Below are 13,557 nucleotides of genomic sequence, written 5' to 3'. Positions count from 1 at the left end.
CAACTCTGGGTTTTTTTCATATTGTTTTATGACAGCCATATATAATATTGCAAAACATTCTAAATAGTAATTCTTTTGAAATCTAAAGTACTTCCTAAAACCTTAATTTTTAAACATTGAGATATGGTCACAATTTTTTTAATTGAAAGCAGGAAAATGATCTGTTTAAAAATATTTTGTAAGAGTATCAAGAAAGGAAGTCTGGTATACTACTTTTAAATTAATATACTGTAATTTGTAGTAAAAGCAGATTAATTCCTCTTGTTACAGCTAAAGGAAGTAAATGGTCTTTTTTTATCACTTCCAAATTATCATGAGCTTCTACATAAAGAGTCTTGATTTTGGGGCTTTACAGTTTGGCATTTAAGTTTAGGACAGTTCAAAACATAGATTTTGGCTTGTTGTACATGCTATTTATGATATTTGCAATCATTTTTCCAACCAGAATGTCAAGTTTTGAGCAGTTTCACATCGACTTTTACCAGTCTAATTATACCATAGAGGACCAGGAGGAAGGCAGCAACAGCTATGGCTCAGACAAAAACCTCTGTGAAAGCAGAAAGTAAGTGTGGGTGTTGTTTCAGCTTCCCTCTCCAACAGATGGTGGTTCTGGGGCCAGCTTTGGGGCTTGCAGCAGCAGGAAAGAAGTTCAAGACATCATCTAGACTTTCAGAAAGGCAGAATGTTTATAAGTGAATTTTTCTTTTTAAAGGATTTGATTTTGTGCTACTTTTATTAGTAGAGGTCTTACAGATTGTTTACCTGACAGGAGTAACTGAGCTTCATGTTATTAATGTGAAATTTGGGCTGCATACTGCAGGAAATTCTTTAGGATCCTTCTGGGATTCAAGGAAAAAAATCTGAATGTATCTGAGGAGTGTCACCAGGCTGCTGGGCAAAAAAGCCCCAAGTGCCTGGATGTGGGAGTAGCAGTGGGAGTGGGTGTGGGGGGCTGCAGGGTTCTGGAAGACTGGCAAGGAGCTCTGCCCGCTTGCAGAGGGAGCTGCAAAGGCACTGGCAGCAGAGCTCACCTCTCATTACCCACAGCGAGGATTGGACCCAGAAAAATTCCAGCTTCCCCACACTGAAAATAGGTGAAAAGTAAGTGGAACGTGGTGAGTAGCTCTAAGACGTGTGAGAAACAACGGCTTACTTTGAAAATTTTAAAAGGTTTATTAAACCTTAACAACAATACAACAAAAGGAAACAGTTGCAGCGCTGGAAAGTGCCCGTGTGCACACCACGTGGCTGGTTCATCTTCAGGCTGGATGCTCTGTCTTTTATACCCCTGGGGGTTGCATCAGCCAGCCCTGGCCCCTCCCGAAGTCTGTCAGTCAGCTCTTCTTTGCCATTTATCTGTGGAGACTGCTTTCTTGTAACTGGATTGGAGGTCAGGTGTTGTCATGCTGCATCTCCTAAGCACCAAGCTTTTCCATTCCCAACTGCCCCATGCCGGGGACACATGTGCCCCCCTACCTGTCCTAGACAACCCCAGCTGTCCGATGGCAACAACACAGGGGGGAAAAGGGAACTATGGGGAGAACAGAGGACATCTAAACTACAATAGCATAACTACACATCGCTAAAGCTTTTCTTAATATTCACACAATAATTATCCCTTAATTGCAAGAGCCAATCATCTCATTATTCATCTATAACAGAAGTTTCTCGCTGTAGTTACGAGTTTGGCCATGCTTTGCTCCTTGTCCTAGGAGGCAGGCAGAAGAGCAGCCTGCAGGCGGGGGCTTTGTGCCGTCAGACATGCTGCTGTCCCCGCAGAGCTACTCGGGCAGCATTCTGCAGCCAGCCTACAGTCCCGACGCTCCTTCTCAGCTTGGTTATGTTGATGGATTTGACGAGGAACCTCCTTTGCTAGAAGGTAAAACTGTGCAAAAACACCTTCACTCTTGTGAAAGTTAAAAAGTTTAATAAAGGACCATAGGAGACAAGGGCTGCAGAGCAAAGGTTATTACAGCCAGGTGCACCTGGGCACTCAGCCAAGAGCACACTGTTGTCTTCGGGGACCCCCTATAAATACCTTGTCCCTTACATCAGCCTCTTGCATATTCATAGACTCTTATGCATAGTAAACTTTTCCTTCAAACTAGTTTACATGTTCTAAGAATTGTTTAGCACATCTCCTCTTTGGATTTGCTTTTTTAGAGAATGTGTATTCTTTAGTTGTGCTTTCAGTCTTTTTTTATCATTATCTTCAGTTTTGGTTCTGGCTCACACTGTCTTGAGATGGTGAGTGCTGATAGCTGGCATATCTGTAGCAGGTGATTTCTTCATATATGCACTGGATTTTATCTCATCTAAGCAGGTATTTTAGCACAAGTACATTATATCAGCTATTTCACTACTATGTCTTAGCTTAATTAACAACAGAAATAAAACTATATCATTATAACAAAGTTACTTTAACATTACACATACAAAATCCATTTTCATATTTGTGAAAAGCCAATATTATGTATAACAAAACTAATCCCACAGACGACATGCAGGGTTCCTGGGGCTGCCTCTAACTTTTCTCTGCCAGCTAGAGGATGGAACTCACTAGAGAAACTGCAGCAGAGCTGGCAAGCCTCGCTCTGTGAGCTTCAGCCAAAGCTCCTGTCAGCCAAACCTGCATTTTCTCCTTCGAATCCGCCCTGGATTCCCGCAGCCTTGTGGCCTAGAGCAGATATACTGTGCCACCGCTAGATGACAGCAGAACAATAGTTTTGTATTCATTCGCGTTTCCAAAATTGCTTCCACTCTTGCGTTTATCCTCAGTACATATTGGAAAATCTGTAACTAATGAAGATGGATAATCATCTTTTTTTGCATATCTAGTAATAGATTTAGTAGTTTGCAGATGCTAAGTCGCTTGTTTCAGTGGGGAAGGAATTGAGAAAGCTGCTTTCAGTTTCAATTAGTTGATCATTTAACTATATGAGCATTGTCATTCTTTATGATGATTGACCATTCTAATGCTAGTGTCTGATTTTGCCGCTAGCAAAATACTTGTGCTGTATTAGAAAAAAGGAGAATTTGTCTGTAATTATTTCAGTATAATATAAAATGAGCCTATTCAGCCTGCTAGTTTGGCACACTGGAAGGCAGCTGGAGTTTCTACTACTCAAAAGGGACTACTACTGCCTTGAAGCCAGCAAGATCATTCTGTTTGATATAGATAACTGCTAGATCTCTACTGCTAAAACCCCCAACCATTTAACTCCCTATGTTGTTCACCCTGGGAAAAGGATGTTGTGATACAACTGCTTGTGATCTGCAAGGCTTTAGAGATATTCCTATCTGTGTACCATATAAATCTGACCAAAGCCACACATTTTAATGCAGAATAGATTTATATATGCAAAGTTTTGATTGAGCTCAAGATGATGTAGAGGTGGAACAAGGTAAAGACTTGGCTTTCCTAACAGATCTAAATCATTGTCAGTCTCAGCCATTCTGGCAGCAGATCTGAACCTAATTTTCCCCTTACTGGAGAATCTCAGGGAAGATGATTACTCGTGCAAGCTGAAGTGTTTCTTCAGAAGTTATAAGATAAAGATTTGCCCCAGCAAAGTTAATTGTAGGATTCCCATCACCTTTAATGGGACAGAATTTTGTTCTGTTTCCTGGAGTCTCACCAATTACTTTTTAAATGCAAACATCGCCCACCCAAAAAAAAAAAAAAAAAAAAAACAAACCACACTACAGCCCTCCAAACTTATAAAGCACTGTATAAAGTAGTATAAACTTGCCTTGAAGGAAAAAATGTCATTTTTAAGTGCTTTTGGCAGTTCAGGCTTAAGACACATTTCTTGTGAGATTTTCCAGAATTAAAGCATATATCTCTGTCCTCAGTGTTGCAGAGTATCTTAAATTCTGCAGTTATTGTTAATTAATGTGTTTTTCAACATCGATGTTGGTGTGCCATTAGATATGTGTGTTTTAAATATAGGAAAAACAAATATTAACTCAAAAATGCTGAGGCCATTTTTTGCTTCACTGACTAAAATCAAGTTTAATACATTAATATTCCAATTTAGAATGAAAGCTTACTCTCAAATATATTGAGTACATAGCAGGGACATTATGCTCCTAATACAAAATATGTCATCCTACAATATTATCTTCACTGAAGCATTTGTTTGTAGTTTTGTGATGTCTAATGGAGTTTTGGAAAAGTGTTGTTTTCTTGTGAGCAATTAACAAAATCCTGAAATTTCTTGTTGCAGAACTTGGGATCAATTTTGAGCATATATGGCAGAAAACATTAACAGTTCTAAACCCAATGAAGCCTGCAGATGGCAGCATTATGAATGAGACAGACCTCACTGGACCTATGGTTTTCTGTTTGGCCCTTGGAGCAACATTGCTGATGGTAGGATGTCATAGAAATCTTCAGGGATTTCTTTTCTAACAAGCTCATGCCTAGGTGATAATGAGTGTGAAGCTGCAGAAGATGTAGTACCAGCATAAAAAGAGTCATTTGCTGCCAGTTATTCTGGGATTATGCGTTAAAAATTCTTCCTACTTTCAAAGCACCTGCTTAAAATTTAAATGTAATGTAAAGGTGACACAGGTAAAGTGATGTATTACTTCAGTGGAAAGAGGAGACCGCACCATTTTTAGGGTGGGATTTAATATGAACAAACGGACAGATCTGTGCCATATATAATCTGGAAAGGCTCTGAACAGGTTTTAAAGGAGGGAATAAAAAGGAATAGCAGGCCAGCCCAGTTTTGCTGACGCTCTTGCTACTTTTTTGGAATTATCTTCTTTCAGTGTTATTTTAGAGAGTGCAGAGACAGATAGACTAAAAAAAAATCTTTATACAACTAGAATAATTAGAGAAAAAAGAAATTGAAAGAGTCTTTTTCCACCCACCCCCTTAAATTTGCAATGCCTTCCTATAAATTTTGCTAGTACTTATTTTTATTCTTATTTTATATTCTTTGTTCTGTATTGTCTGCTTAACAAAATATAGTAGCCTGTATTTGACCTCCTTCTTCTGTATGAATGTAGCTTTCCTACAGGAGGAAAGTTAACAGGGTTGTGCAGAGCTCCAAATTCATCTATACATCCCTGGCAACAGGGGCTCTCCAGTGTTGCTGAAGTACAGCTCTGACTGCCAACAGCAATCCATCAGACAGCAGTAAGGTGGGACCATTCTGGGAAGGGCTTTACTGCCCTGCAACTGAGGTGAGAGGAAAGGGGCTCTAATTCTCAATTTCCTCTGTGATAAATTGTGCTGAATCAGAAGATTCTTGAAAGTTCTTACTCAATTTGTAATGTCAGTGCAGTACCTTGAATGTGCAAACTGCTATATAAATGGCAAGTAGTATTATTATTTATGTTCCTATAAAAATAAAAATCTTTTAAAAGGGTGGAAGGGCAGGAGGAAAGGGAATAAAAGGAAAAGAAGGTGGGAAGCTAGAGAAGACAGGCTATTTTCCACCTGGAGAAATAAATGTATGAGGGTAGTAAAAAGAGAAAGTTGAATTAATTATAATCAAGAAAATGAAAGGAAAGCTAAAAGAAAGAACAGAAAAAATGTTTCCTGTTGACTTTTCTCCCTGAATAGCCAACAGTTATAATGACTATTAAACTATTATTATTGAAATAAATTACTTTAATTATCATACTTTTGCTGTGATATTATGCATTTTAGGTGTCATTAGAAAACCAAGTATTTTCAATGCTCCAGTTTTAGGGCAGCAGAACACCTCTGACACAATCCAGTGTTTTCGTTCCATAACTTCCCAGCAGTAAGCCTTTGGGTTTATCTTAAAAATTCAGCCTACCATTTTATCTCAGATGTATTTGAATACTAACGTGTGTCTTCAGCTGTGTAAACTATGATATCCTTCTGTACTTAAATAAGTATCTTCTGATAGCACCAGGAACATAATTTGGTTGAGAGCTTGTTTCTAAAAATAATGTATACATTTTCTTTAGTTTCAGCTTTTTAACTATGGAAAATTATGCAAAGATATTCTTCAAAGGGTAGCATCCTTTCAGAGAAAAAGAGGAAAGGGCTGCTAGCCTGGCAGCAGGACTTGTTCCTCCTCACGTTAGTGTGAAACAGGGCAGCTCCATTGTAGATAGAGAAACAATGGCAGCCCCTAATTTAGCAGAAGCCCAAATCTCAGCTGCTTTGCATTTTACACTGTCATTTGAATGAAATCAGATTTCCCCATCCTCTCCAGCCAACAGTGGTAGTACCCACTCCAGGCAGATGCAAGCAAGAACACAAAGTCTGACTTTCTGCTAACCTTGCTCCTTCCACAGGACAAATTTAGCTCTTTCCATTCATCAAAGCCTGTCAGACCAATCAAGCCTGATTCTGGTTTTGCTTACATCACTGTGAACTGGGAGTATTCCCGTGTGTGTGAGTCAATATATTTGCATATGTTAAGTAAGAATAAAATCGGAACCAACATGTTCAGCTGCCATTTTTTTTTTTTTTTTTTCCTTCTCTCATATCCTTGCACCACAAATCCAACATTTCACCAACTGGAGATCTCAGCTAGCTGCTGGTGCTAGTGCTCCCTTCATCTCTGGCTCAGGAATTTTTTAATCTTAAACAAAGCTAATAAATAAATAGTGCTGTGTAGTTATATACACTGAAACAAACAGTCTAAAATATAGCTTGTAGTTGATGCATCTGTTTTGAGACAGAACTTTATTTAGTTGGTGTATAGCAAAGGCTGCCCCAAGACATTGTGAGTGTTAAACTTACTGTATATCCTTAATGACTGAAGTACTAGTTGATAATCGTCTGAGCTAGCATTGCTCTCCCACACTATCTCCAGCTATCATTAGTTTTATTTGTTCAAGCAATTTTTCCTGATTATTTTATACCACTAGTATGCAAATGCCAGCAAAAGAAGTCTGTACCTAAGTAGGAAGATTTCTTATGCTGTGATTTCAGGAATAGATTATTCTTTATGGTGGAAGACAGTAATGGGGAAAAGGCCAGGATGCTGGAAGGATATAGCCAGCCTGGCTGGTCTGACTTAACCTTGAGGACTGGAAGCAGAGGAGAGCTCAGCAGTGAGCCAGGTCAATGTGTAGACAGGATAATGGTGCTGATGTAAAGTCAGGTCTGATTAACTCAGGTTGCATTTCACATTCATGAACTGCTCTCCAATGAGAGATTGGAGGCACCAGCCTGCAGCATCAGGACTTCCAAGCTGTGTCATCACCAGGCCTTCTCCATACTGTTGCTCTATGTCTGTCCAGCTCAAATACTGCTGGCATCCAGTGATCAATTTCCATATGCATGGATACAGAAAGAGAGGTCAGAAAAGGGTCCTCAAGGTTGATTTCCCCCAGATTTCATTAAAATGTAGGGATAAGTGAAGTCAGAGGTCTTCTCAATCCTCCTTAGCCATCATGGGAGATAAACTAGCAAGTATCACAAAACATGATAAAAGCTTCAACAATGTTTCCACCTAATCCATCACAACAGAATCCAACAATAAGCCACAGCATTATTAGGAAACAGAGACCTTCTATTAGTTTTGAGTCTTCTATGGTTTATCATATACAATATATCTATATATATAATATATAGTGTGTGCAACATGTAGATTGTGTGTGTGTGTGTGTGTGTATGAACAAGCACACTTGTGTTTTATGTATGTACATACACCTTATTATGTGTCAGGAAGGTGATGCATAGTGGCCCTTCATTCAAGTTCACTCATGGTTCTGAGTTAATGGTTAAGTTCCAGGTCTGAACTTTCTCCTTTACAGGTGCATTCTACCATTAGGATTCAAAGTTCCAGGAAAAAGAATGGATTTCTGATTTAGAAATGTTTTTCTCATGTACAGATGTAAAAATGACAGTATTGTATAGCCAACTTTCAGCATTTAATTTGTTAGAAGCTTGAAGAGAGACAAAAACATATTTAACAGTCTTTTGTGGTGGTTTATTTTGGGGAGTGAACAATGCCCTTATGCCTGGAGGGATCCTTCAAAATGATGGCAGGAGATGAAGGAATTGGTGGTGCTGTGGCCACAGTTGCCTGTTTTACTAGCTTTGTGTATAAATTAGAAAACATCAAGCTCCAGGCTGCCAGGCTGGTACCTTTCACAGGCAATAAATTCAAACAAAGGAATAAAACCTAGAAGGAAAAAAAAATCTGGGATTTTTTTCATTTGTTAGAACAAAAAAGAACATAAACTGACAGTTACTGCTGAGTTTTATGTTGAAATGAACATGTTGTGTTGGTCTAAGCACAGAAATGTATCCTTCTCATGGTAGTCAAGGGAAAAACCAGTCACATTTGCCCTGAAAAACACCATAGTTTAAGCAAAATTTTCCCAATTTTTTGCAGACCTGCTTGTAGCTGAAGGTTTGTAATAAAATGTGAAGCACATCAGGTAACCTGGGTCATCATATTACTTAGGGCACTTTTTCACAGCCCCATATACACTTACTGAAAAGATGTTTCCTGAGCCTAAACTGATTTTTAATGACTAAAATATGCTTTCCATAATTTCTTCTTAGTTTGTTGCCAGTTAAACTTTCCCAAATCTCCCAACCAATTCCAGTTGTGTTCAGAGCCCAATGACATTAACACGAAGAATCAACCTTGTAACTTTAAGTTAGCAACAAGCACATTTTGTCAATTGCACCTTGGAATTATTTTTATGCAAAAATCACCCAAAAGTATCATCTGTGTTTCACAACTGAACTGATGCAGGTGAAGCAGAGAGAGAGTGTCAACAAAAAGAAGTAACAAACCTAAACCTAAATCTGTCTTCTGCTAGCACTTAGTGATCACTTCACTCACTTCTGTCAGTTCATGCTTCCCCTTATTTATTCCAGGCAGGGAAAGTTCATTTTGGCTACGTGTACGGGATGAGTGCCATCGGGTGCCTTGCCATGCATGCCCTGCTGAACCTGATGAGCGTCTCAGGAGTCTCTCATGGCTGTGTTGCAAGTGTGCTGGGCTACTGCCTGCTGCCCATGGTCATCCTGTCCTCTGCTGCAGTTCTCTTCTCACTGCAGTAAGTACCAGCCTATGGCAATGGGAATCCTGTGAAGGACAGTAAGTCAGGTGGATGGTGTTGTGCAAAACATTTTATAAGTGGTCACATAGTAAGTTTTGGTTTCTGAAACTGTAACACCAGTTTGGTTTTTTGTATAGGTGGAAACAGACAAAACTGGACTGTATTTGAGAGGGCTGTATGCATTCATTTTGATGAGTCTTCAACTCCACTTCTTTCCATTTGGACTGAGAGTGCTTTTGATTTTAGCAGCAGCCTCAGTTGTGATTTTTGTTTTGCAGAGCCAAGCTCAGGTATCAATTTTAAAAGCAATTGCTGAACTTTGGGTTTATATAGCTTGTTCTCTTTGTTCTTTTTAGTTCATAACATCAGGCCTCCCATCTTTATGTTTCCTTTCCTACTGACTTCTGTGGGACAGAATGAAATAGCCGAGTTACCGTTAATGATGTGGATAATTCAGACAAGATATAAGTAGACTTGTATATTCTGAGGTATAGTTGTGGTGCAATTGCAAGCCTGAAAAAAACTGAATACTTTGAAAAACCAGATGTGTAGTGGTGTATGTATCTGCTATCTGTGCACATGTGGGGGGTTGTTCAGTCATAATCTCTGAATAGGAAACTTTTTGGCAAGCCTCTTATTTCTCCTCATTCAGTAAGCCCTTTGAGACACAGTGTTTATCTCCCTGTTCACACACAGCAAAGTACAAGCAAGTTCCAGATCTTGCCTGAAGGCCTTGAGCAGTGCTTTTGTATATTGTTAACATGTTATTAATGATGGTTTCCCTCCTTAGTCTTTTTTGTTTTCTCATATTTTTAACTCTCCAGTCTATAACATATGGAACCTTGCAGCTGATGAACGAGAAAATGCCTGTGTTTGTTTTCTTTGGAAAAGCATCATTCTTACATATGTGTATATTTATGTATTTATATTTTAAGGAAATTATATGGTGGAATGAATTTTTGGAAAAAATTCTTGTTGCATGTTTCTGAGGGGCTATGATGGCTTAACCTGACCATATCCCATGTATTAAAGTGTTTCTGAGCTGTCCTTGATAAGATGGATGATGACACTAAAGAAGCTGTTTATTCTCTGTTCTCCTACACTTCCCATATTTTCTTGATTAACCTGTTTAATAATCCAGCCTAATAAAATGTGCAGATACATAATCATAAGACAGATGGGGTGAATTCCAAACCAGCTGTTACAACTGTGCAGGGTACTGTTTTCTGTACATGGAATCCCCAGGCAGACACTACACGTTTGTAAAATGCTGTGAATTTACAGAAAGCTCATTTTTTAATAATCTATAAATACGAAAATGTGATAGCCTTGACAAAAATGAACTGGTATTTCTGAAATGAATTGCTAAAATTAAGTACCTACTGACAGGGTTCTGCTGCCCTTTCTCGTTTGGTATATGAAACTGCTTGAGCACATCAAGTACCAAGGTTAATTATTGCAAACATGCTATTAAAATTAAGTGTCAACTTTAAAATCCAACATACATTTCATTATTTTTAATTTTAAAAAATATTTTAAATGGTAAAAGAAAGAGCAATACATTTATGATTTTAAAAAATATTTATAAGAAACATTACTTCTATTTCAAAGTTCAAAGAAATAATCTGATTTTTTTTTCACCAAAAGCATACATAAGATAATGCACTCATCTATGGCAAAGATACATAGTAATCTAATAACTTTCAATTTTCATTATTAGCTATTTCCCTGTAAATAAATAAAGCAAAATATGGAACATTTGGGGTACTGAATAGTACCAAGGAGAATACCAGTTCTCTTATTCAAATTTGCATCAAACTAGATTTGTTTGTGTCCATCTATACTGTTTTCATGTGCAAGCCCAAGTTTATTAGGTTGTTTTCCTGGGAGAAATATCAATAGACTTTTTTCCTGCAGAAGGCAACAACAATTCTTTAATATCAAGTCCCGAAACTGGGGTAAAGCTACTTCTTTAACTAAACAGTGAGGGAAGTTAATGTAAGCATGAAGAAAGAAATTCTTACACCCAGCTGATGCAAAGAACCTATTTGGTGACAGCATCTGAAAAATGTGAGAGAAAGAGAAGTGGAAAGGGTCGACTCACATGTGTCACTCCATCCCAATCTCATACCGGTACAGCCCCAGTTCTCTTGGCCGCTGTAAGCATGACTTGTGCTTTTTGCCCTTCTCCCATCTAGAGGATTTGACCCTCATGGACATGCCAGACAGAAAGGTCTCTGCCAAATCATTCTTTTTAGCAGTAACACATTGTTAGATTGAGGACTGAATTTCTAAGTGCACAGAGGTACCTCTTGATCCTGATATGATTTTTTTGCCACCTTTCCATCCTGCTCTCTGCCAATCCTGGAACAAACCATGAGAGGCCGCTGGACTTCAGTGCAAGGCAGAGCAGCCACAACTCTAAATTGTGCTGCATTGTGACAGCCCCCTAAGAGTCATTATGTTAGTTCAAAATTGTCATTGCACAGTATGTTCCTATTGCCCCCCATCCCTCTGCCAGCAAGCATACCTGCTCAAAGAGCCATCCCTGCCAGCTCTGAATTTCTGGCTCACTGTTTAGGTGAGCAACTTAGCATCTCCTTGGAGGAGAGACCATGAACTGGCTTTGCAAAGCCCAGTGGAATTTCCCTAAATGCCACTATACTGGTTTAAAAAACACTTAAACTGAGGATATTAAATCACATGGTCTTTAATGTTTTATTTTTGACTTGTTGAAGTTGCAATGAGGTGCTGAGTCACCATGAAATCAATTCTTTCCTTCCTCCCTCAAAGGCCCAAGAACTGGCAACACCTAGTACCTTATTGGCCTGGTGGCTGGATTGCTAAGAAATCAACTATTTTATGTGATGTGAATGCATTAAGCAACTAAGTCAATAGCATAAGGACAGCTTTATTCATCATGGTTTAGTTGCAATAATTATATTAGTGGAGATAATTTCTGATAAAAGGACCTACCTGAGTATGTATACACAGTCAGTTTTTCCCTTGTGCTTCTGTTATGCTGATGCTCTGGAAGAGTGGGGGGCCAGGAAGGCCTTTAGGAAGTGGCAGAGGTTTATTCTTTCTCCAAGTCCTTGAGACTGATGCAGCTAAAGTGTGTAAAGTAGCTATCTCATTATGTGCTTCAGCAGTGTATTACGCACATGATCTCATGCATTTTACAGAAGCAGGCTGCAAATAGAGTGCAAATAAAGCATATGTGAAACATTATTTATTGGCAAGATTTTTTTCCCACAGGGTTTAATAGTGAGCCCTCTGTAATCTGCAGGAGTATTTCAGTGGGTTTTTAACCATAGTCCCATAATCATGAGTTCTCCAGGCCTCCCTGCTCCTGGAAGGGGGCACAGTGTAACTTCAAATGGGCTCAGCTGTCACCAAGAGGTAGGGTGGAAAGTTACAGTCCTTTCAATGTGCAGAGAAGGATGCCGAGATAAGCAAAATATTTTTCCTTGGTGGTTCTTTTCCCACTCCTTACTTTGTGTTCAGTGTGCTCATTTTTTTAAAAGGCCAGTCAGGCTTTTTCTGGGAGACCTTTCTGCCCATCCAGCTGGTGTGAGTCTTTCAGAGCCTCTCCTGAGTGTCTAAGGCACCCTTAAAATCTGTTCTCTGTGTTACAAAAATGCAATCCCTCCACATCATCAGGCTTTCTGATGAAAGAGTAGGTCTGTAGGGCCATTTTAGAACCTAACAATTTCTGTGAGATTATTTTGGCTGAAATAGAAACTTGGCTAAATTTAATATTAAACTTAAGCAGCTGCATCTGCTGGAGGCCCAGAAGATTTATTTGTAAATGTACAGTGCTCTTAGCAGTACTTCTGGGGAAGCTTTTATCCATGCTGAACATACTATTTTTCTGTTTATAGTTACAATTTTCATTTGCTGTCATGCTTGACTTTCATTATGTCAGTTAGTTCTTGGCTCTTCCGTTAGGTGTTACCCATTAATGACATGCCACTAGACATGAACTTGAGTTTGGTAAGATTTGATTCTACATTTAGTAATATGTGGACTCTGTCATGTTTGTTTGTTTTTTTTTTTTCTCCTAGGGGGACCCCAGGAACTGTGTTAGCTCTGTTTATTATTGGATGGTGCAGTTTGTCAGCGTCCAAAATTTTTACGTCTGCATTGGCTATGGAAGGACAGCAGCTCCTGATTGCATACCCATGTGCTTTACTTTATGGACTTTTTGCACTTCTAACAGTTTTCTGAGTGTATTTTCTGGTAGTCTTCTCACAGTCTGTTTATAGCTGTTGGAGGGACAAGGGTTCATTTACTTATTTTCAGATTGCCTAGAGGTAAGTTCCATTAACAAAATTAGATTCTATGATTTACTGGTTTTTCCTAATGGCTGGTAATGAAATAAAAAATCAAGCTAACAGGTAGATAGCCTTAAAATAATGGTGTTTTGACAGTCTTACAGCTTAAAGAAAAGAAATTATATTGAGAAGGTGTAAAAGTGCAAAAAAAGAAATAAATTATAATTACAATTAAAAATTCTGTTCTGAGTATTTATAATAC

At 38.6% G+C, this 13,557-nt stretch overlaps 1 protein-coding gene across 1 annotated transcript; it reads left to right on the top strand.

The window, feature by feature from the left end:
* Positions 1-446: 446 nt before the first annotated feature.
* Positions 447-13,248, top strand: YIPF7 (Yip1 domain family member 7). Its single transcript, XM_030948063.1, has 5 exons — positions 447-562; positions 1,713-1,879; positions 4,230-4,375; positions 8,834-9,015; positions 13,086-13,248. The coding sequence occupies exons 1-5, from the start codon at positions 447-449 to the stop codon at positions 13,246-13,248; spliced, it is 774 nt and encodes a 257-aa protein (XP_030803923.1).
* Positions 13,249-13,557: the final 309 nt, after the last annotated feature.

Source organism: Camarhynchus parvulus, chromosome 4 (genome assembly GCF_901933205.1).
Source record: "Camarhynchus parvulus chromosome 4, STF_HiC, whole genome shotgun sequence".
NCBI classification, from domain to species: domain Eukaryota; kingdom Metazoa; phylum Chordata; class Aves; order Passeriformes; family Thraupidae; genus Camarhynchus; species Camarhynchus parvulus.
This window is presented reverse-complemented; position numbering and strand designations above follow the sequence as displayed.

Excerpts from the sequence above, each read along its gene's own strand:
- YIPF7 (XM_030948063.1), top strand. The coding sequence starts at position 447 with ATGTCAAGTTTTGAGCAGTTTCACATCGACTTTTACCAGTCTAATTAT. Across the intron at positions 563-1,712 it reads AACCTCTGTGAAAGCAGAAA|GAGGCAGGCAGAAGAGCAGC; the intron begins GTAAGTGTGGGT and ends TCCTTGTCCTAG. Across the intron at positions 9,016-13,085 it reads GCAGTTCTCTTCTCACTGCA|GGGGACCCCAGGAACTGTGT; the intron begins GTAAGTACCAGC and ends TTTTTCTCCTAG.